Consider the following 19,259-nt stretch of genomic DNA (forward strand, 5'->3'; position numbering starts at 1 on the left):
ATAATAAAATTATAAGTCTGTAACCTCTATAACTAAACTATCAATTAAAATGGTTTAATGCTGCTAATTTAAATGGTTCCCCTCAGGTGAATTTTGAGAGCTTTTAGCTGTGTTTCTTTCAGACACAGCTTTTGTGTACCGAGCAAAATCGAAAGTCGTCAGATCGGGCTCAAACTTGGGATGAGCACGAATTAGGGTCCCCACATTCCAAAAAACGTATGCGCCAAAAAAAAATTTTTTCCGGCCGTCCGTCCGTCCGTCCGTCCGGCCGTCCGTCCGGATTATAAACTTAAATTGCAAGAGAACGGTGATAGATAGAGACTTGCGGTAAACGGCAAAGTTTAAATATCGACCTGAAGAAATCCGATTATGAGGTCAAATCCACCCCCCCCACCCCCCGTCCGCCATTTTGAATAACCTCAAAATTTTGTTTTCGCTATATCTCAGCCGCTATTATAGCTAGAGGGCTGAAATTTTGATATGTTGTAGGGGCCATCAAGACCTTTCCAACGATACCTCATTTTTGAAAATCGGTCAAGCCGTTTAGTCAATATGGCCGCCACAATTTTTCATCGAAAATCGACCATAACTCGAAAACGGCTTGACCGATTTTGATCAACCCGGGGTCAAATGAAAGACCTCAACAAACCCTACAACTCTCTAGAACATCGAAAGTTTCAAAAGTGACCGCTAGGGGGCCAAAAATCAAAAACAAAATTTTCGATTACTTTTCGATGAATATCTCGAAAACGCCATTATCGATTTGCTTCATTTTTTGATATGTTATAGCTGACCATATTATCTAGCTCCATGCCAAAAATGAAGAAAATCTATGTCTCCGTTCTCGAGATATAGCCTTCCAAAGTTGGCATGTCATATCTCGGGTTCTACAAGTCCGATTTTGATCAACTCAAGTGCAAATGAAAGGTTTCGTGAAGCCCTACAAATGTGTAGAACATTGTAAGTTCGAGAAATGACCGCGAGAGGCGCTAAAGTCAAAATCAAAATTTTCGAAAATTTCGAACTCGAATATTTCGAAAATGCCATTATCGATTTACTTCATATTTTAATATATTATAGTTGAGGTTAAGACCTTTCCAACGATAGCTCAAACTCGAAAATCTATGGAGCCGTTCCCGAGATATAGCGTTTTAAAAATTTCTTGGGGGATGACTTTTCAACTTCTCCCGACTTTGCGCGTATTTAAATTAATTCGCGTTCTAGTTTGCTCTCACAAAATTGGTACACTGAAAGAAACACAGCTCCCGTAAGCTTGGTCAGCTTACCAGTACATTTTTCCTTAAAATCATCTCATTTTTTAGCCCAAAATCAACCGCGGTAGCTATGCTGGAGATCTCAATTAGCATATCAATTCAGCTAAGCATTTCTAAAGAATTTGTGTAAATTTTGTACCCAAAAAAGTTTACTTCTTTACTATCCGACCAGATTCTTTCAACCGAATCATCATGCTTCAGTGGAATATTGATGAAAAAAAGAAGATATATAATTTAATTTAATTTATTTTTTCTTTTTTTTAAATTCTAAATAAATATTTTTTGTATATAAAAATTGTAAATTTGAAAAATCCTATTTGTAAAAAAAGTAACAATTTGAAAAAATTGAATAATTCCTAACTAATCATCACAGATGAGCTTTTTGGAGCAAACAAACTGCTCAATCAAGCTAATTGAAAAATCCTAAATTATGGTGAAGTATTTAGCCGCGGTTGTTCTTCACGGGCTTCTTCACACGCTGCCTGTAGGCTGCACGGGATTTGTAGCGGAAGACAGGAAGGAAGATGTGATTTTCTGCTACTGCAAGATCATCATCGCCACCAGAGATATCACTGTCAACGGATCGGGTGCTCCTCCTGTGGCTGACAAATGATTCAGTAGCGGCCTGGCGAGCACGACGTCTGAATGCCTTGCGCTCCCTGTAGCGGAAATATGGCATGAAGATGTGGTTCTCAGCTGGTTCAAGATCATCAGAAACTTCATCTTCTTCTTGGGAAATTTGCGGAAGTTCAGCAACATAATCTTCAGGAGTGGCTTGGCGAATCAGGCGGCCGCGATGTCTGAATGCCTTGCGGAAATATGGCATGATGATGTTATTCTCAGCAGGCTCAAGATCATCAGAAGCTTCTTCTTCAGGAATTTGAGGAAGTTCAGCAGCAAATTGTTCAGGAGTTGCTTCGCGGATTTGGCGGCCTCTGTGTCTGAATGCTTTGCGGAAATATGGCATGATGATGTTATTCTCCGCGACATCAAGATCATCAGAGGCTTCTTCTGGGTTAAGGAGAACAATTTCATCAGCAGTGTTGTCAACAATTGGTTTCTGGGAGCTCATGCTGGCTGCTCCAATGAGAAGGATTGCAATAATCTGTAAGATTAGAGAAAAGAAATATTTAGTTCCTGTTCAATTTTTCAAAGTTTTTTTTTTTGAACTCACCATAAAATTCATTTTTGTAGATAAAATTCTTTTGTGTTGTATTTAGAAGTTTCTCAACGATTTAGCGACTCAAGAATCTGTGTCTTCTAGACTTGTTCTTTCTTCACTTGGCTGTTGTGATGTGGTTGCCTCATCGAAGCTCCAGAATCCTTTTATACTCCAACCGGCAACCGATTGTCCGCCATCTTAGACAAAATAGTAATTAGAGTTATTTAGCGTTGGGCTGCTAATTCCGCTTCCACTGTCTCTTCGAAGCTTCTTGTACATTCTAGAGAAGAGAGGTAGGAGATCGGGGCGAGGATGCCTTATTTGGTGATCCATCGAGCACGCGAACATTTGAGTTTGGTTGTTTTGGGCAGAGAAACAAGAGTAGACCCGAGGGGGGACAATAATAAGGCATTTAGCACATTTCTGCCCGAAATTCCCGCGCGAGTTTCCACGAGGCTTAATTTTCTTTCGGTTGTAAAAATGAGTCGCCATATTGATTGAAGATCGGAAACACAAGCAAGTCATTAGCATCGCTAATAAATTATACAATTTCGAGAATGTTTTAACTTTTTTGCTGGGATTTTTTTTGAAGTGGATTGAATTTTGAATCATCTTCTCAGGTGTTGGGATGTTCTAATTGCCATCTCAATTTACCATTTAAGGAATATCTTCCGAATTTTCGGTTAGTTTTGTATTCTTTAAAATTAAACAGCGCAAAATGTTTGGCTTTAACCAGTTATTGGCAGTTAATCACCTTTATGGGTGTTGCTCTGTTCAGTGAGTAAAATAAGTGTATAATTTCCCTATTTAGTGTGATTTTAAAATAAAGCGCAATTCTTTTCAATCACAACACAACACCCATTTATTCAAAGACTTTTTCATGAAAAATTGTATTCTTATTACTGATTATGTATGACATGAAAATGACCAAGATGTTAATTTGATTACATCTACACATATGAAGGGTAAGTGGCGCAAGGATAAAACCCTTTAAATTAATTTAATTAGAAATTCATGGAAATAACATTTGAAATATGTAAAATATTTTTAGAATTGAACTTCCTAATTTTTCAGGGTTTCTTTTTAATGAACGGAACTTTTCCATAAGACTCATATATTTCTGTGTACAATATTTAGATTTTTCATGAGAACACCAAAATCATTGATTTTTTTAAACCTAAACTGAATTTAAAAAAAGTCACAAAATAAGAAATTTTATGAGTATTTCTTTGTTTATAAATCAACAACTTAAGCCAGTTTTAAGCATTCGAGGATACAATTTCTCTACACAATCTATATTAAATTTCACCAAAGTTAAATTCAACTAAGGCAATAACTGGCCAAAACTGAATAAAGATTCGCTTCTATGATTTTGTTTATAATGAAGCGCAATATTAAAATGGGAAATCGCAAATACGGAAAGTATTCCTTAAATGGTAAATTGAAGTATTAATTAGAGCCTTCAGCAGCTGAAGAGATGACTCAAAATTCAATCCGATCAAAACAATCCCAGCAAAATCTTAAAACATTCTCGAAATTGTATAATTTATTAGCGATGCTAATGACTTGCTTGTGCTTCCGATCTTCAATCAATATGGCGACTCATTTTTACAACCGCGAAAGAAAATTAAGCCTCGTGGAAACTTGAGTGGGAATTTCGGACAAAAATGTGCTAAATGCCTTATTATTGTCCCCTCCTGGTCTACTCATCTTGTATTGTTTCCCTGTCCAAACAATCAAGTTCGCGTGCTCGATGTCTCACCAAATAAAGCATCTTCTCCGTAACCTCTTGCTTCTCTTCGAGAATGTACAAGAAGCTTCGTGAGACAGTGGAAGCCATATTAGCAGCCCATCGCTAAAGAACTCTAATTACTATTTTGTCTAAGATGGCGGACAATCGGTGAGCGGTTGGAGTATAAAAGGATTCTGGAGCTTCGATGAGGCAACCACATCACAACAGCCAAGTGAAGAAAGAACAAGTCGAGAAGACACAGATTCTTGAGTCGCTAAATCGTTGAGAAACTTCTAAATACAACACAAAAGAATTTTATCTACAAAAATGAATTTTATGGTGAGTTCAAAAAAAATTTTGAAAAATTGAACAGGAACTAAATATTTCTTTTTTCTAATCTTACAGATTATTGCAATCCTTCTCATTGGAGCAGCCAGCATGAGCTCCCAGAAACCAATTGTTGACAACACTGCTGATGAAATTGTTCTCTTTAACCCAGAAGAAGCCTCTGATGATCTTGAACCAGCTGAAAATCACATCTTCATGCCATATTTTCGCTACAGAGAACGCAGTGCATTGAGACGTCGAGGTCGTGAGGCCACAGCTAAAGATTTTGCTGCTAAACTTCCTCAAATTCCACAAAATGATCAAGATCTAAAAACAGCTGAAGACATTGTTTTCGAACCATATTTCCGTGATGAGGTACTTGAAAAAGAACGGGAGGAAAAGCATGAAGCTCATGAACATGAAGAGGCAATTGAAGCAGAGAAAACCCAAAAAGCATCACGGAGGGAGGATTTCAGAGAGGAACGTCCTGAAGTTGTTAGTGAACCATCTGAAATCGTTGAGGATGATGATGATGATGATGACGATGATTATGAGGATGATGCAGTTGAGAATGCTGAAAGTCGCTACTTCAGACCAATCTTCCGCTACCAAAAACTCTCCTTGAGACGTGTTGCTCGTGATGTTCAGCATAATGAATCTCCAGTAGCTGTCGCTCCAGTTGAAACAATCAGAAGGAAGCGATCTGCCGATGACTTGGATGATCTTGAAACTGCTGAAATCCACGTCTTCAGGCCCCTTTTCCGCTACCAACAACAAACTGCCCTCAGACGCCATGTAAGGAATCAACGGAAGAATCAGCTAAACAACAGAGTTTGATAGCCGCCTCACCTGAGACGTTTTTTTTTTTTTTAACTGCTTATCATATAAGCCAGCCCATTAGCTGTGATGATTTAAAATTGTTGCAATATTTTTTTTATTATTATTTATTCTTTTTACAAGAAATATTATTTATTTATTTAACTGTTTTACAAATTATACAATAAATTTTTTGTTCTTTTCAATTCAACTTCTTTTGCATTTTCTTCATTTACATTTACTCCGAAATGCTTCGCTTGAGAGACTCTCGGTGGTTTTGGTAGTGTTGTATATTTGTTGTATAAAACACACAAAATTCTTAAACATCGCTAATTGGGTGTTAATTGAGGTGTTAACTAATTTATTTGTGATCCCCAGCAACAGTGTGTTATTCACACTATAAATCTTTCTCATACTGATTCACCTGCGATACCACTCTCATTGTAAATTAAAAGTTAATTTACCAAGCACTCAGAGGTCATAAAATATTCATATCATGATAATTGTGATTCTTAAATGAGAAAATGGGTAGTTTTTTTCACATTGCATTTCCCGCGAAAATTTCCCCCCATTTATTTACGCGCAATAAATCTGCAATATAAGTTCCAAGAATAGATTGGCGCTCTTTCTAGAAGTATATCAGAGAAAGTCACACAAAATCATCGTCTGTGGGATGATTTTGTGAAGAGATGAGCAGAGGACAAGAGCGAAAGTTTTTTCTCTTTATCTTTTTTTTTCGTTGCCTCTTCAGCTTAAAAGCGGATAAAGAATGATAGACAGAAGTTTTGAAAGAAATGGATAGAATGTGTGTGAAGTGAGTTCATCGCAATAAACTTGCAAATTAAAGGGTGACTTGTCATTGCTATATGTATACAAGTATGTCCACCCACGCAAAGGGGTTTTCCAAACGAATTTGCATTTTATTTTTCCTTTGGAATTCAATTCCAAGAAAAACCAATCATTTTCTTACTGTTGGAATGAAAAATATGTGGAAATATCCATTGAAAATGAGAGGTCATTTGAGAAAAAGGATATTCTTTATTCAAAAATTTAATTTGAGGACAAGTTCATACAGATTAGAATAGAACATGAAAGACTTCTAAAAATTGTAAAAGTTCAAGGCGATTTTTCTGATAAAATTTAATATTTAGAAAATTAGGAATAAATAGGGTCGATTCTAATAAAAATCTTTTTTTTCTTTTCCAACGATTTTGATACTTTTAATTCGTTCTTTTGTCGTTCCATATAAGAAAAAAAAAAGAATTTGTTGTTCCAGAAAACAGTCAGAAAGATCTTTAGGGAGCCATTGAAAAGTAATTTTTCTTCAAAAATGACAAATTCTTTTAAGATTTTTGCCAGAATAGGTATTAAAAGTCTAACTAACGATTTGTAAGAAAAAAAAAGAAAACCAAAAAGATATTAAAATAAAAAGGCTGAAGACGAAGATCCTCCTCATTATCTCAAGTAAAGAGTAGAGGAAGAAAATTTTCTTTGTATTCTTTTGGCTTGATAATCTTCTTTAGGGTGTATTCCTGCTCTATTGTGTTTTTTTTCTATAAAGTCTTAATCTCAAACGTCTCAAACACAAAGATTAGTATTTGAATAAGAATTGTTAATAACTTATAAAATAAATATTAGTTTGTGATTTTTTTTTTCCATTCACAAACCCCTTTTTAACATCGTGTATTGCTTTACTATAAAATAAACATGAGATGAACACAATTTAAGCAATGATGACATCTTAATGGAAGTTGTATAACATCATATATTCTTCACCCACAGAAATTCGCGTATAAGCCAAAAAAACTTCCATATCTATCGCTCTTCAAATCTAAATTTGAGAGTCATGCTAGCCGGTTAGACCAACTTAAGATGGGAAGCACGATTTTTTGTGTGTATCTGCCATATAAATAAACATCAAATTGTAAGAAAGAAATTCTAATTCAATAAGGCAATTGTGTGAAGTTCAAAATGATCGTTCCAGTAGTATTCTCGCGGGGAAGGAATTTAATTTTGTTTTTTAATCTATAAATATTTTAATGTGCTAAACAATACCGAAAAAATGCGGAATAGCAGAAGATCGTAGGGAATTTAGCACATTTATGGGGCCGAGGAGAAATTAAACATTTATCAATATTTGGCATGATAAATAAAGTCAAGTTCAAATAATCACGGAGAAGAGCTTCAAGGAAGTCACATAAATGAGGATTTTTCATCAATTCAAGCAAAAAAAAAGAAAAAAGAAAACTCCAAGGAGAGCGAATTAATTGATTCACTGAACTCAATCGTAAGAAGTACCATAAAATACAGCGTTTAGGTTTTCTCGGAAAAGCGTTTGGTAATCCTGCGCAATCGTGAGACACAAAGTGATCTCGCAGTGATTATTTTGTGCTCAATAAAATTTTATGAAACCTCAACCACTTTCAATCAACATTTCATCGTTTGGACTTGTAGCTCTACATGTAGAAGTTTTTGATTAGCAAACTTGCCAATCATTTCGCAGAATTTTCGTAAAGAACTTCCCGCCAGGTCTATAAACTGCGCATAATGTTATTCAACATAAATCTCAACTTTAGCTATTTTTGCAAGAGAAAATGAAAAGGTTCATTTCAAGCATTTTTAAGCTCTCTTAGCTTCTAGAATATATATTTGAATTATATAGAAACTTTCATTTTATCTCAACTGTTAATTAGAATCTAGTTGCTAAGTAGAGGTTTTATTAGCACATACAAAAGAAGCTTCAGAATTACTCTAAACTATAAATTCTACAAGTCTCGTAGTAAAAATGGGTGTTTTCCCCATAAATATATTGTATTTATTTAATATAATTTTGTCTAATAGAAATTCCTACTTTTACTACATATTTTCTATAATAAAATTTTCATCCAGCAAATTTAATTTCTCTTAATGCACAACAACTCTAAACATAAATGAGAACCTCCGAGCTTTTTCACTTTCAACCAAAAATCTTATAAATTGTCTAAAATAAAAAGTATTTTATTGAAATTTATTTAATAATTCTAATTAAAATTAAAGAAGTTATGAACTTTGAAATAAACGAGTTTAAATCATTTTAATATACTCATTTGAATGATTTTTCAAAAATTTTTTGCAAAATATTCAAAAACAGAGAAGTAGGAATATCTTATTAATTGATCAAAGGACCTTTTCTACTAGTTTATATTATTGCTTTGGTCATTTCAATAAAATGATGAATGTACATAGATATAAGGTCGAGATTTTCATGAAATAAATCACTGTGAACAACCATACATCAAGTGATGTTAATTTCACCACCGGATATCGTATATAACAAGCCAGATTATACATCTAATCCAGAAAAAACTGGTGAGAACTGCCTAACGAATCGCTTGAGATACATCATTTTTATGAAACGCAAAAAATAAAGAAAAATCGCAATTTCTGAAGATATTCCTTAAATGGTAAATTGAGATGGCAATTAGAACATCCCAACACCTGAGAAGATGATTCAAAATTCAATCCACTTCAAAAAAAATCCCAGCAAAAAAGTTAAAACATTCTCGAAATTGTATAATTTATTAGCGATGCTAATGACTTGCTTGTGTTTCCGATCTTCAATCAATATGGCGACTCATTTTTACAACCGAAAGAAAATTAAGCCTCGTGGAAACTCGCGCGGGAATTTCGGGCAGAAATGTGCTAAATGCCTTATTATTGTCCCCCCTCGGGTCTACTCTTGTTTCTCTGCCCAAAACAACCAAACTCAAATGTTCGCGTGCTCGATGGATCACCAAATAAGGCATCCTCGCCCCGATCTCCTACCTCTCTTCTCTAGAATGTACAAGAAGCTTCGAAGAGACAGTGGAAGCGGAATTAGCAGCCCAACGCTAAATAACTCTAATTACTATTTTGTCTAAGATGGCGGACAATCGGTTGCCGGTTGGAGTATAAAAGGATTCTGGAGCTTCGATGAGGCAACCACATCACAACAGCCAAGTGAAGAAAGAACAAGTCTAGAAGACACAGATTCTTGAGTCGCTAAATCGTTGAGAAACTTCTAAATACAACACAAAAGAATTTTATCTACAAAAATGAATTTTATGGTGAGTTCAAAAAAAAATCTTTGAAAAATTGAACTGAAACTAAATTTTTTATTTTTTCAATCTTACAGATTATTGCAATCCTTCTCATTGGAGCAGCCAGCATGAGCTCCCAGAAACCAATTGTTGACAACACTGCTGATGAAATTGTTCTCCTTAACCCAGAAGAAGCCTCTGATGATCTTGATGTCGCAGAGAATAATATCATCATGCCATATTTCCGCAAAGCATTCAGACACAGAGGCCGCCAAATCCGCGAGTACTCAACTCCTGAAGACTTTGCTGCTGAACTTCCTCAAATTCCTGAAGAAGAAGCTTCTGATGATCTTGAGCCTGCTGAGAATAACATCATCATGCCATATTTCCGCAAGGCATTCAGACATCGCGGCCGCCTGATTCGCCAAGCCACTCCTGAAGATTATGTTGCTGAACTTCCCCAAATTCCCCAAGAAGAAGACGAAGCTTCTGATGATCTCGAACCAGCTGAGAACCACATCTTCATGCCATATTTCCGCTACAGGGAGCGCAAGGCATTCAGACGTCGTGCTCGCCAGGCTGCTGCTGAATCATTTGTCAGCCACAGGAGGAGCACCCGATCCGTTGACAGTGATATCTCTGGTGGCGATGATGATCTTGCAGTAGCAGAAAATCACATCTTCCTTCCTGTCTTCCGCTACAAATCCCGTGCAGCCTACAGGCAGCGTGTGAAGAACAACCGCGGCTAAACACTTCACCACAATTTAGGATTTTTCAATTAGCTTGATTGGGCAGTTTGTTTGCTCCAAAAAGCTCATCTGTGATGATTAGTTAGGAATTATTCAATTTTTTTCAAATTGTTTTTTTTTTACAAATAGGATTTTTCAAATTTACAATTTTTATATACAAAAAATATTTATTTAGAATTTTTAAAAAAATAAAAATCAAAGAAAATTATATATCTTCTTTTTTATCATCAATACTACATACTCCACTGAAGCATGATGATTCGGTTGAAAGAATCTGGTCGAGTAGCAAAGAAGCACACTTTTGGGCCTTTTGGGAGACATAATTTACACAAATTCTTTAGAAAAGCTCGGTTAAATTGAGATGCTAATTGACTTATCTCAACATGGCTGCCGGGAGGTTTTAATTAAAAAAAATTAGATGTCTTTTTTTTGTTAATTAGAAGAGTGAAAACTCTGAAAATTTATCCGAGACCAATAAGATTAACAGAATTTGTATTCCACTAATAATTTTCTTTAATGAAAAATTAAAAAAGAAAATCTAGAAATTGTTTATCAATTGTCCTTTTAGTAGATTTTTATTATGATCCATTCAGCTTCAACGGATATCTCATAAACTGGAGCCTTTGAAGTTTACTTAGCTTTTAAAAGAAAATCTTTAGTATTAAAAGTAAAGCTTTTTCCTATTTTCGATAAGAATCAAAGGTTGTACCACAGTCCAAATTATTATAATAAATATCTGGGACTATAATGATACGACAGTTCTTATTTTATTTTATCGTACTTTTCTAATTTAAAAACCCCACAAAAAATATTTTTTTGTTAGAATATGTCTTTCTTAAATAAGCAAAAAAAAACATCTTATAAGAAATGCTGAGTGGCTTTTAAGCCTCGTGTGTTATAAATTTTCTAAATTAAATACTGTCTGTGAGGAATTTGTAGCTTCTAATATTGTATAACACCCCATTTTCTCAAATCTCTGGGTGACGATAATTAAATTAATTAATTAACATACTTATTAGCACAGCTTTTGTAAATCCGGTGAATTTCTCTCTTTAAAAAAAAATCTCAAATCCGTCTACAATCCACAAGCAAAGCGTCTCGGTTGAATAAATGTGATAAAAAAGACCATAAGTAATTTTCTTTAAATTTGTTTTATTTCTAAATAAATATTTTTTTGTATATAAAAATTGTAAATTTGAAAAATCCTATTTGTAAAAAAAGTAACAATTTGAAAAAATTGAATAATTCCTAACTAATCATCACAGATGAGCTTTTTGGAGCAAACAAACTGCTCAATCAAGCTAATTGAAAAATCCTAAATTATGGTGAAGTATTTAGCCGCGGTTGTTCTTCACGGGCTTCTTCACACGCTGCCTGTAGGCTGCACGGGATTTGTAGCGGAAGACAGGAAGGAAGATGTGATTTTCTGCTACTGCAAGATCATCATCGCCACCAGAGATATCACTGTCAACGGATCGGGTGCTCCTCCTGTGGCTGACAAATGATTCAGTAGCGGCCTGGCGAGCACGACGTCTGAATGCCTTGCGCTCCCTGTAGCGGAAATATGGCATGAAGATGTGGTTCTCAGCTGGTTCAAGATCATCAGAAGCTTCGTCTTCTTCTTGGGGAATTTGGGGAAGTTCAGCAACATAATCTTCAGGAGTGGCTTGGCGAATCAGGCGGCCGCGATGTCTGAATGCCTTGCGGAAATATGGCATGATGATGTTATTCTCAGCAGGCTCAAGATCATCAGAAGCTTCTTCTTCAGGAATTTGAGGAAGTTCAGCAGCAAATTGTTCAGGAGTTGCTTCGCGGATTTGGCGACCGTGATGATGTCTGAATGCTTTGCGGAAATATGGCATGATGATGTTATTCTCTGCGACATCAAGATCATCAGAGGCTTCTTCTGGGTTAAGGAGAACAATTTCATCAGCAGTGTTGTCAACAATTGGTTTCTGGGAGCTCATGCTGGCTGCTCCAATGAGAAGGATTGCAATAATCTGTAAGTTTAGAAAAAGAAATATTTAGTTCCTGTTCAATTTTTCAAAGTTTTTTTTTTGAACTCACCATAAAATTCATTTTTGTAGATAAAATTCTTTTGTGTTGTATTTAGAAGTTTCTCAACGATTAAGCGACTCAAGAATCTTTGTCTTCTCGACTTGTTCTTTCTTCACTTGGCTGTTGTGATGTGGTTGCCTCATCGAAGCTCCAGAATCCTTTTATACTCCAACCGGCAACCGATTGTCCGCCATCTTAGACAAAATAGTAATTAGAGTTATTTAGCGTTGGGCTGCTAATTCCGCTTCCACTGTCTCTTCGAAGCTTCTTGTACATTCTAGAGAAGAGAAGCAGGAGATAGAGGCGAGGATGCCTTATTTGGTGATCCATCGAGCACGCGAACATTTGAGTTTGGTTGTTTTGGGCAGAGAAACAAGAGTAGACCCGAGGGGGGACAATAATAAGGCATTTAGCACATTTCTGCCCGAAATTCCCGCGCGAGTTTCCACGAGGCTTAATTTTCTTTCGCGGTTGTAAAAATGAGTCGCCATATTGATTGAAGATCGGAAGCACAAGCGAATTAAGTCTGCTAATGAATTAGACATGAGTATTTTAGCTTACTTTTTTTCTGTGCATTCACATTAGCTTTTGAGAAAGGCTCTAATTGCCATCCAATTTACCATTTAAGGAATATCTTCCGAATTTTGCAGATTTATGGAATTTATAAATATTTTCCATGCTTCACTGCGAATGAAGATCAAAAAGTCATGATCTTCCAGTTCTTTCTGGTTTGAAGTTGTTTTGTGGGAAATTCTGCTTCACATATTAGCACATCGACTTTGCATTTATGATTTTCAACTAAATAGTTATCTTATTTGATTTTTTACTCATATTTTTCTTTTCTATTCAATCTTTTGTAAGGTGATTATAGTGATTTTTTAACGGTTCCAACCGTTCTTTAGTTTGAATCAATCATAGTTGTTGCTATGATTTCGTTGCTGTTGAATGGTTTGGATTTTTTGTGAGGTTAGTTTTGTACAAACTGTCCAGGAAGTTGTTGTGGTGCGCAATGAAAAAGCACGGTTTGAGACTCCCTGGCCCACTGTCTTACGTGAGAATCCAGAATTTCTCCAAATCTGGATTGCTATTTTATATAAAATGCCTCCACAAAATTCTTGCTCATGAACGGAGCATTTTATTTTCTTTCCGGAAAAAGAACAGAAAATTGGTAAGTTTTATCTTTTTTTTCCCTTGAAAAAATACATTGTTGAGATTACATTTTTTGTTCAGGAGGGAAAATTGAAGTTATTGAAGCAGAAGGAAACACCTCCTGTGGAGGAAGAAGTTGAGGATCCTCTGAAGTTTGTGCAGGAAATCAAATCAGTTGCTGAGGAAGCTCAGCGGGTTGCTGGGTTTGTGTATGAACCCGTTTCGGGGCTCTACTATGACAGCAAGACTGGATACTACTACAATGCTGAACTCCGGCTGTACTATGATGGAAATACGGGCATTTACTACTCATACGATGCAGGAACAAATCAATTCCTCTATCACTCCCAGGTTTATTCGGAAGGGAAGGAGAAACCTGTGTCGCTAATTGCTGAGGTGTCTGGGGAGAAAAAAGAAACTCAGAATTCGAGGAAGTGGCAAAAGAAGAGGAGGAAATCCGTTGAGAAGGCCGAGAAGCGGGCAAAAGAGGCAGAAATGGAGGATGGCGAAGTGCTATCCTCCGATGAGTCAGAAGAGGAAGAAGTGAAGCAGGAGAAACTCTCAGGCGATGCCATTCGATACGCCCCATCGCTCCGGATGATTGTTCAGCAGAGTGCAGTTGAACATCTCGCACCTGGAACCCTTTTTGTGCTCACCTGCAAAGGGGGCACCCTCGGCCGTGAGGGCACACATGATATTTTAATCCGTGATGTGAATGTCTCCAAGTATCACCTGAAATTTGTCTACGATGAGGCAAAGAGCAGCTATCAGATCATCGATTTGGGCTCCACAAATGGTACAATTCTCAATGGGCAGCGAATGACAACGTCCAAGAGGGAGAGTGAAGCTGTTGATCTCACTCATGACAGCATTATTGAGCTCTCGGGCACACGTCTACTGTGTCATGTTCACGGAGGAACTGAGACATGCGATGATTGCCATCCGGGACTTATTAAATCCACCCAGAAGATCCACACAAGCACAGATGATCCTGCCAAAGGTCAATCCCTTGAAAAATCCCGCCTGCAAATTCAGAAGCGACTACAGAAAAAATATGGTCTGGCTACGGAGAAGTACCAGGAAGCAAAGACCTTTGCCGATGAGGCATACGTGGATCGTGCAGCAACACGCAGGGAAACTGTTGGGAGTTCCCATGATAGTGAGAAGACCGAGGTTGCTTCCACAGAATGGGCAATCTCACGGAAAAACAAAGGATTCAAGCTTCTCTCCCAAATGGGCTGGACAGAGGGGCAGAGTCTAGGAAACACCGAAGAAGCCCTCAAGGAACCCATTCAAGTTGTTGGTCATCAAGGTACCACAGGACTCGGTTACGGTAGCTGAATCTCCTCCAGATTTCCCTGAAATGTTATCCTCTAGAAACTTCTAAAATGTTCAAGAATGTCCAGGAAGTAATTTGGGGATTCAATAAAATAAGAAAGGTCTGTCTGTTCAGCTATGCATTTCTACACCGTTGGTCCGATCGCGATGAAATTTGGTACAGAGACTCCTGATACCGGGCGGTTTTCACCAAAGATATTCATTTCCCCCCCAGAGCCCCCCTTCATAGCGCCCCCATATAAAATTCATGCTTTTTGACTACTTTTTGAAATTGGCGCTATTTTTGGTACTATTTGCTCAAGAGAAAATGAGATGGATGCATTTTCCTGCTATCCGTCTCCCTCACTTTTTCAGTTTTTCGCAATTTTCTCGCGTTTTCCGCCGAATTTTCCGGCCGGAAGTAAGTTTTTGCAATCAGGAAGCGACGCCGCGTCGAATGGCATCATTGGTTTGAAAAGTTCGCGAAAATGCATTTCCGGGAAATGAGAGTCGTGTAAAATCCCCAACCGTCAAAATTTTCAAATTTGTAACTCAACCGTCAAAATTTCCGCGGACCCCAAATTCCGCACGCAGGAGCTTCCCAAGGCTCCCGGAGCACCCGTAAGTGCCCCAGGAGCCCAAAAAATGCGTTTTATGCCCACAAATTTGGGAAAAAACACGGAAATCACGAATTTTGTCGAAATGCAAAAAAAAGTTCGTTTAGTTCAAATTTTAATATTTCATGTAAAATGAATTCAGCGGCGAACGCGAGGGGTGTTCCTTTTGGGATGCACTAACACAACACATGAGAACTATTGCGCCCTCTCGCGGTCCACCATTCCTTCTTTTTAACCTTTTTCTGCGTTCGAAGCGAACTCACTGAATATTTCTCGTGTTTTCCCCGCAATCCAGGACAATGCAGAAACCAAGTGTAAGTGCAAAACATCCCCAAAACCATGCAGATTGACCCCAATGTGTTTATTTGCAGAAGAGGGAGCCAATTCAGGCGGTGCAGGTGTTTGGACGTAAGGTAAGCAAACGAACCTCAAAAAATGTGAACACGTGTGGCTTCCAGAGGCTCTGCAATTGCTTCCCCCTTTAATTTCCAGAAAACCGCCACCGCTGTGGCCTACTGCAAACGCGGGCAGGGTCTGCTGAAAGTTAACGGACGCCCCCTGGAAACAATTGAGCCAAAAGTGCTGCAGTACAAACTCCAGGAACCTCTCCTGCTTCTCGGAAAGGTACACAGATTTGACATTTCTTTGTGTAACTTTGTTGACTAATGAGTTTTTTCTGTAATGTTTTCGTGCAGGAAAAGTTTGCTGGCGTTGATATCCGCGTGAGGGTCAAGGGAGGTGGTCATGTGGCACAGATCTATGCTATCCGGCAAGCAATTTCCAAGGCACTCGTTGCCTTCTACCAGAAATGTAAGAAAAATACCTTCCGGAAGGAGCAAAAAAGGAGATTTTTAACATTTTTCTTTCAATTTCCTTGCAGATGTGGATGAAGCATCCAAGAAGGAACTGAAGGATATTCTAATTCAGTACGACAGAACACTCCTTGTTGCGGATCCACGTCGCTGCGAACCCAAGAAATTCGGTGGTCCAGGTGCTCGTGCCCGCTACCAGAAATCATACCGTTAAATTCTTTTGCGGAAGCGTCCCAATTTGTATTTTTCATTGCAAAAATACAGGCAAAAAAACTACAATTTTTCACTGTGTTTCCTTCCGGAGGGGCTCGAGGAGTTTACGTACAATTCCAGGTCCATTCCACATCCCATTGAGCATGGCGTGCCAGTAGAGGGGTGGCATGAAGTGCTTCTTCAAGAGAAACATTGACAGGCGCTCCTTGTTCTGAGGCACGGGGAATGTCTCCAGAGGTTGGAGATTGTAGTCAAATTCAGCGAGGATGCACGAGTAGTAGCCTGTGACGAGGGGGCAGGAAGCGTAACCATTGTATGAGGCACTTGGGGTCATTCCCTGCATCACAGCTAGCATATTTTTGTACACAACCGGTGCTTGGGCAGCAGCAGAAGCAGCTGTCTTGGAATTGGGTGACGAAGAGCAATCACCAATGGCAAAGATATTTGAGTACTTTACGTGTTGTAGCGTGTCCTTGTTCACATCAACGAATCCTGCGGCATTTGCTAGACCCTGGCACGATGATAGGACTTCCGGTGTGGCCATTGGGGGTGTTACGTGAAGCAAAGAATACTGAAAGAAAGATTTTTTTTTAAGGTTTAAGATTCAATTTAATGGGAAACTTTGGATGTTACCTCAATTGTATGCTCCTCTCCGGGTTTATCAAGATTCTCAAAGACAGCCTGATTCTTCTCCGGAAGGACTTGCTTGAGATTCGTGCGAAGATTCACCTTAATCCCACGCTTCTCAGCTACTTTCCACAAAGCATCCGCATAGTGTTTAACACCAAAAATCACAGGGAGGGATGTATTGTAGATTATATTTGCTTCCTGGCGCTTCTTATTCCTCCGTAGGTAGTGCTCAGCAATGTAGGCAATTTTTTGGGGGGCTCCGGGGCATTTAACGGGGGAATTTGGGAATGTGAAGATTGCATTGCCCCGTTGGAACTTCTGAAGTGCCTCCAGGGTGCGATTCACGTATTTCGGGGAGTAATTTGAGCAGACACCCCCATCTGGCATGGCGAGAGCTTCCACAAGTCCAGGTACACGATCATACCGCAATTCCAGACCAATTGCAATGAGGAGTTGTTCATACTCAATCCGCTGTCCAGTCTTCGTGACAACAGCATTGGCTTCTGGTTCGAATTGAGCCACACTGTCGTGCACCCAGGTAGCCAATGAGGGAAGGGTCTCCTTCATTGGGGCACAAGATTCCTCGAGTTTCTTCATCCCACCACCAACAAGGGTGAACATTGGTTGATAATAGTGTGTCTAGGAGGGGATAAACGGGGTGGATTAAGGAATAAAATTCATGGGAAGAATCTCATTTCTTACTTCAGAAGGTTCCAGAATCATGACCTTGCCGGGACCGAATTTGGAGGAGAGTTTCGCCGCCACGGAACATCCTCCAGATCCCCCGCCGACAACGAGAACTTTGCATTGACGCTTTTGTGCATTAATGGCAGACACGGAAAAGAGCCGGATGGTATTCTGGGTAGCACCAAACATCACAGAGGGTGTCCACAAACGATGTAACATCTTTACGGAACTGCAATTTCGGGAATTTCGAGTGGAAGTTCAAGGTTGATGCGCGATCATGGGATTTTTTGGTTCAACTGTTTGCCACTGAGGGCGCTGGTGGAAATTTTGCAAGTTGTGTGTGAGTGTGTGTGTGCACGAACGACAGTGAAGGAGAGAAGAAAATATTGGAAGAGAAAAAAGCCCAGAAAAGGGAGCAGAAGACGTACCAGGTGAAAAAGATAAAAATCTAGGCAAGTTGGCGAATTTTCCGGGAAATTCCCAGCGTCGGGGCTCTGCGATGTCAGCGCAGTGTTCGCATCCCTGTGACGAGGCAGTTATTGCGACGAATGACGACGCCAGTGAGTGCAAAAGGAGTGCCGTACGTCTGGGCTACTGGCAGGATGACTATCTCAGCTTCTTCATCAAGAACCCCGCGGAGAGGAAGGCGCCCGAAATCAATCGTGGCTACTTTGCCCGTGTCCGTGGTGTGGAAATTTGCATTGAGAAATTCCTGCACAAGACATCGGGCAGTGCGTGCCAGATTATAAATCTCGGCTGTGGCTTCGACACACTGTACTGGCGTCTCCGGGAGTCTGGACATCAGATTGCCAATTTCATTGAGTTGGACTTTCCCACGGTCACGGCGAAAAAGTGCTACGCCATTAAGCGCAACAAGCGTCTCCTTGAGAAGATTCACGTACCCGACGATGGGGAGGTGCGCCTGAGTTCGACGGATCTCCATGCCAGCAACTACCACATTATGGGTGTGGACCTGAGGAATATCGATGAGCTGCAGAATAAGCTGAATCAGGCTGAAATTGACTACACCATCCCCACAATTTTCCTCGCAGAGTGCGTTCTAGTCTACATTGAAACACAAAATTGCCACAATCTCCTCAAGTGGCTGGCCACACACTTCCCCATTTCTGCCTTTGTCAACTACGAGCAGGTGAATATGAATGATCGCTTCGGGGAGGTGATGCTGGGCAATCTCCGTGCACGCGGATGCAATCTCGCCGGTGTGGATGCGTGCACATCGCTCGAGACGCAAATCACGCGCTTCCTGAATTGCGGATGGCATGGGGCACGTGCCTGGGATATGGTGCAGGTGTACCAGAGTCTCCCGAATGGGGAAAGGCAGCGAATAGAGAGACTGGAGATGCTAGATGAGGGGGAACTTCTGGTGCAGCTCTTCCAGCACTACTGCATCACAATTGCATGGGTTGGTGAACTCTTTCAGGACATTGAGATCACGGTGGAGAAGAGGATGTCATCACTCAATATTGATTAAAAAAAAATTAAACACTAACTCTCGCTAATTAAGGCAAGGACTAAAGTCACTGTGAAATGAAAAATAAAATATTTCTGTGGATTAAATTCATTTTTATTGGCCTTTTATTGATGCGATGGGAACATTTAGCAATGCAACATCAGCAGGAGCATCCTTTCGAGGATTT

General features: G+C 39.1%; 9 protein-coding genes across 13 annotated transcripts in view; 7 read left to right on the top strand and 2 right to left on the bottom strand.

Moving 5' to 3' along the window:
• LOC129794093 (GPI mannosyltransferase 3) overlaps positions 1–19,259 on the top strand; it is a 1,193,052-nt gene that overhangs the window by 1,058,136 nt on the left and 115,657 nt on the right. The gene's annotated exons all lie outside the window — the stretch shown is intronic.
• LOC129794120 (cytoplasmic tRNA 2-thiolation protein 1) overlaps positions 1–19,259 on the top strand; it is a 1,132,104-nt gene that overhangs the window by 997,188 nt on the left and 115,657 nt on the right. The gene's annotated exons all lie outside the window — the stretch shown is intronic.
• The window catches only part of LOC129794129 (plasma membrane ascorbate-dependent reductase CYBRD1), a 1,128,201-nt gene that overhangs the window by 993,285 nt on the left and 115,657 nt on the right, over positions 1–19,259 (top strand). The window lies entirely within an intron of this gene.
• The window catches only part of LOC129794176 (cuticle protein 8-like), a 500,748-nt gene that overhangs the window by 365,832 nt on the left and 115,657 nt on the right, over positions 1–19,259 (top strand). The gene's annotated exons all lie outside the window — the stretch shown is intronic.
• On the bottom strand, positions 1,518–2,575 carry LOC129794156 (uncharacterized). Its single transcript, XM_055834796.1, has 2 exons — positions 2,449–2,575; positions 1,518–2,379 (listed from the first exon to the last, which is right to left on the bottom strand). The coding sequence occupies exons 1-2, from the start codon at positions 2,458–2,460 to the stop codon at positions 1,717–1,719; spliced, it is 675 nt and encodes a 224-aa protein (XP_055690771.1). The 5' UTR covers positions 2,461–2,575; the 3' UTR covers positions 1,518–1,716.
• Positions 4,403–14,666, top strand: LOC129794302 (uncharacterized). Its single transcript, XM_055835094.1, has 6 exons — positions 4,403–4,507; positions 4,574–5,326; positions 9,465–10,095; positions 11,676–12,120; positions 13,095–13,344; positions 13,407–14,666. The coding sequence occupies exons 1-6, from the start codon at positions 4,496–4,498 to the stop codon at positions 14,664–14,666; spliced, it is 3,351 nt and encodes a 1,116-aa protein (XP_055691069.1). The 5' UTR covers positions 4,403–4,495.
• On the top strand, positions 15,441–16,350 carry LOC129794173 (40S ribosomal protein S16). The gene is made up of 5 exons (XM_055834824.1): positions 15,441–15,573; positions 15,631–15,672; positions 15,752–15,883; positions 15,955–16,069; positions 16,140–16,350. The coding sequence occupies exons 1-5, from the start codon at positions 15,559–15,561 to the stop codon at positions 16,283–16,285; spliced, it is 450 nt and encodes a 149-aa protein (XP_055690799.1). The 5' UTR covers positions 15,441–15,558; the 3' UTR covers positions 16,286–16,350.
• On the bottom strand, positions 16,289–17,911 carry LOC129794107 (sulfide:quinone oxidoreductase, mitochondrial). Its single transcript, XM_055834728.1, has 3 exons — positions 17,617–17,911; positions 16,918–17,553; positions 16,289–16,855 (listed from the first exon to the last, which is right to left on the bottom strand). The coding sequence occupies exons 1-3, from the start codon at positions 17,818–17,820 to the stop codon at positions 16,355–16,357; spliced, it is 1,341 nt and encodes a 446-aa protein (XP_055690703.1). The 5' UTR covers positions 17,821–17,911; the 3' UTR covers positions 16,289–16,354.
• Positions 17,929–19,179, top strand: LOC129794125 (leucine carboxyl methyltransferase 1). Its single transcript, XM_055834759.1, has one exon. The coding sequence runs from the start codon at positions 18,101–18,103 to the stop codon at positions 19,091–19,093; it is 993 nt and encodes a 330-aa protein (XP_055690734.1). The 5' UTR covers positions 17,929–18,100; the 3' UTR covers positions 19,094–19,179.

The sequence above is a fragment of the Lutzomyia longipalpis genome, chromosome 3, assembly GCF_024334085.1.
Source record: "Lutzomyia longipalpis isolate SR_M1_2022 chromosome 3, ASM2433408v1".
Taxonomy (NCBI): domain Eukaryota; kingdom Metazoa; phylum Arthropoda; class Insecta; order Diptera; family Psychodidae; genus Lutzomyia; species Lutzomyia longipalpis.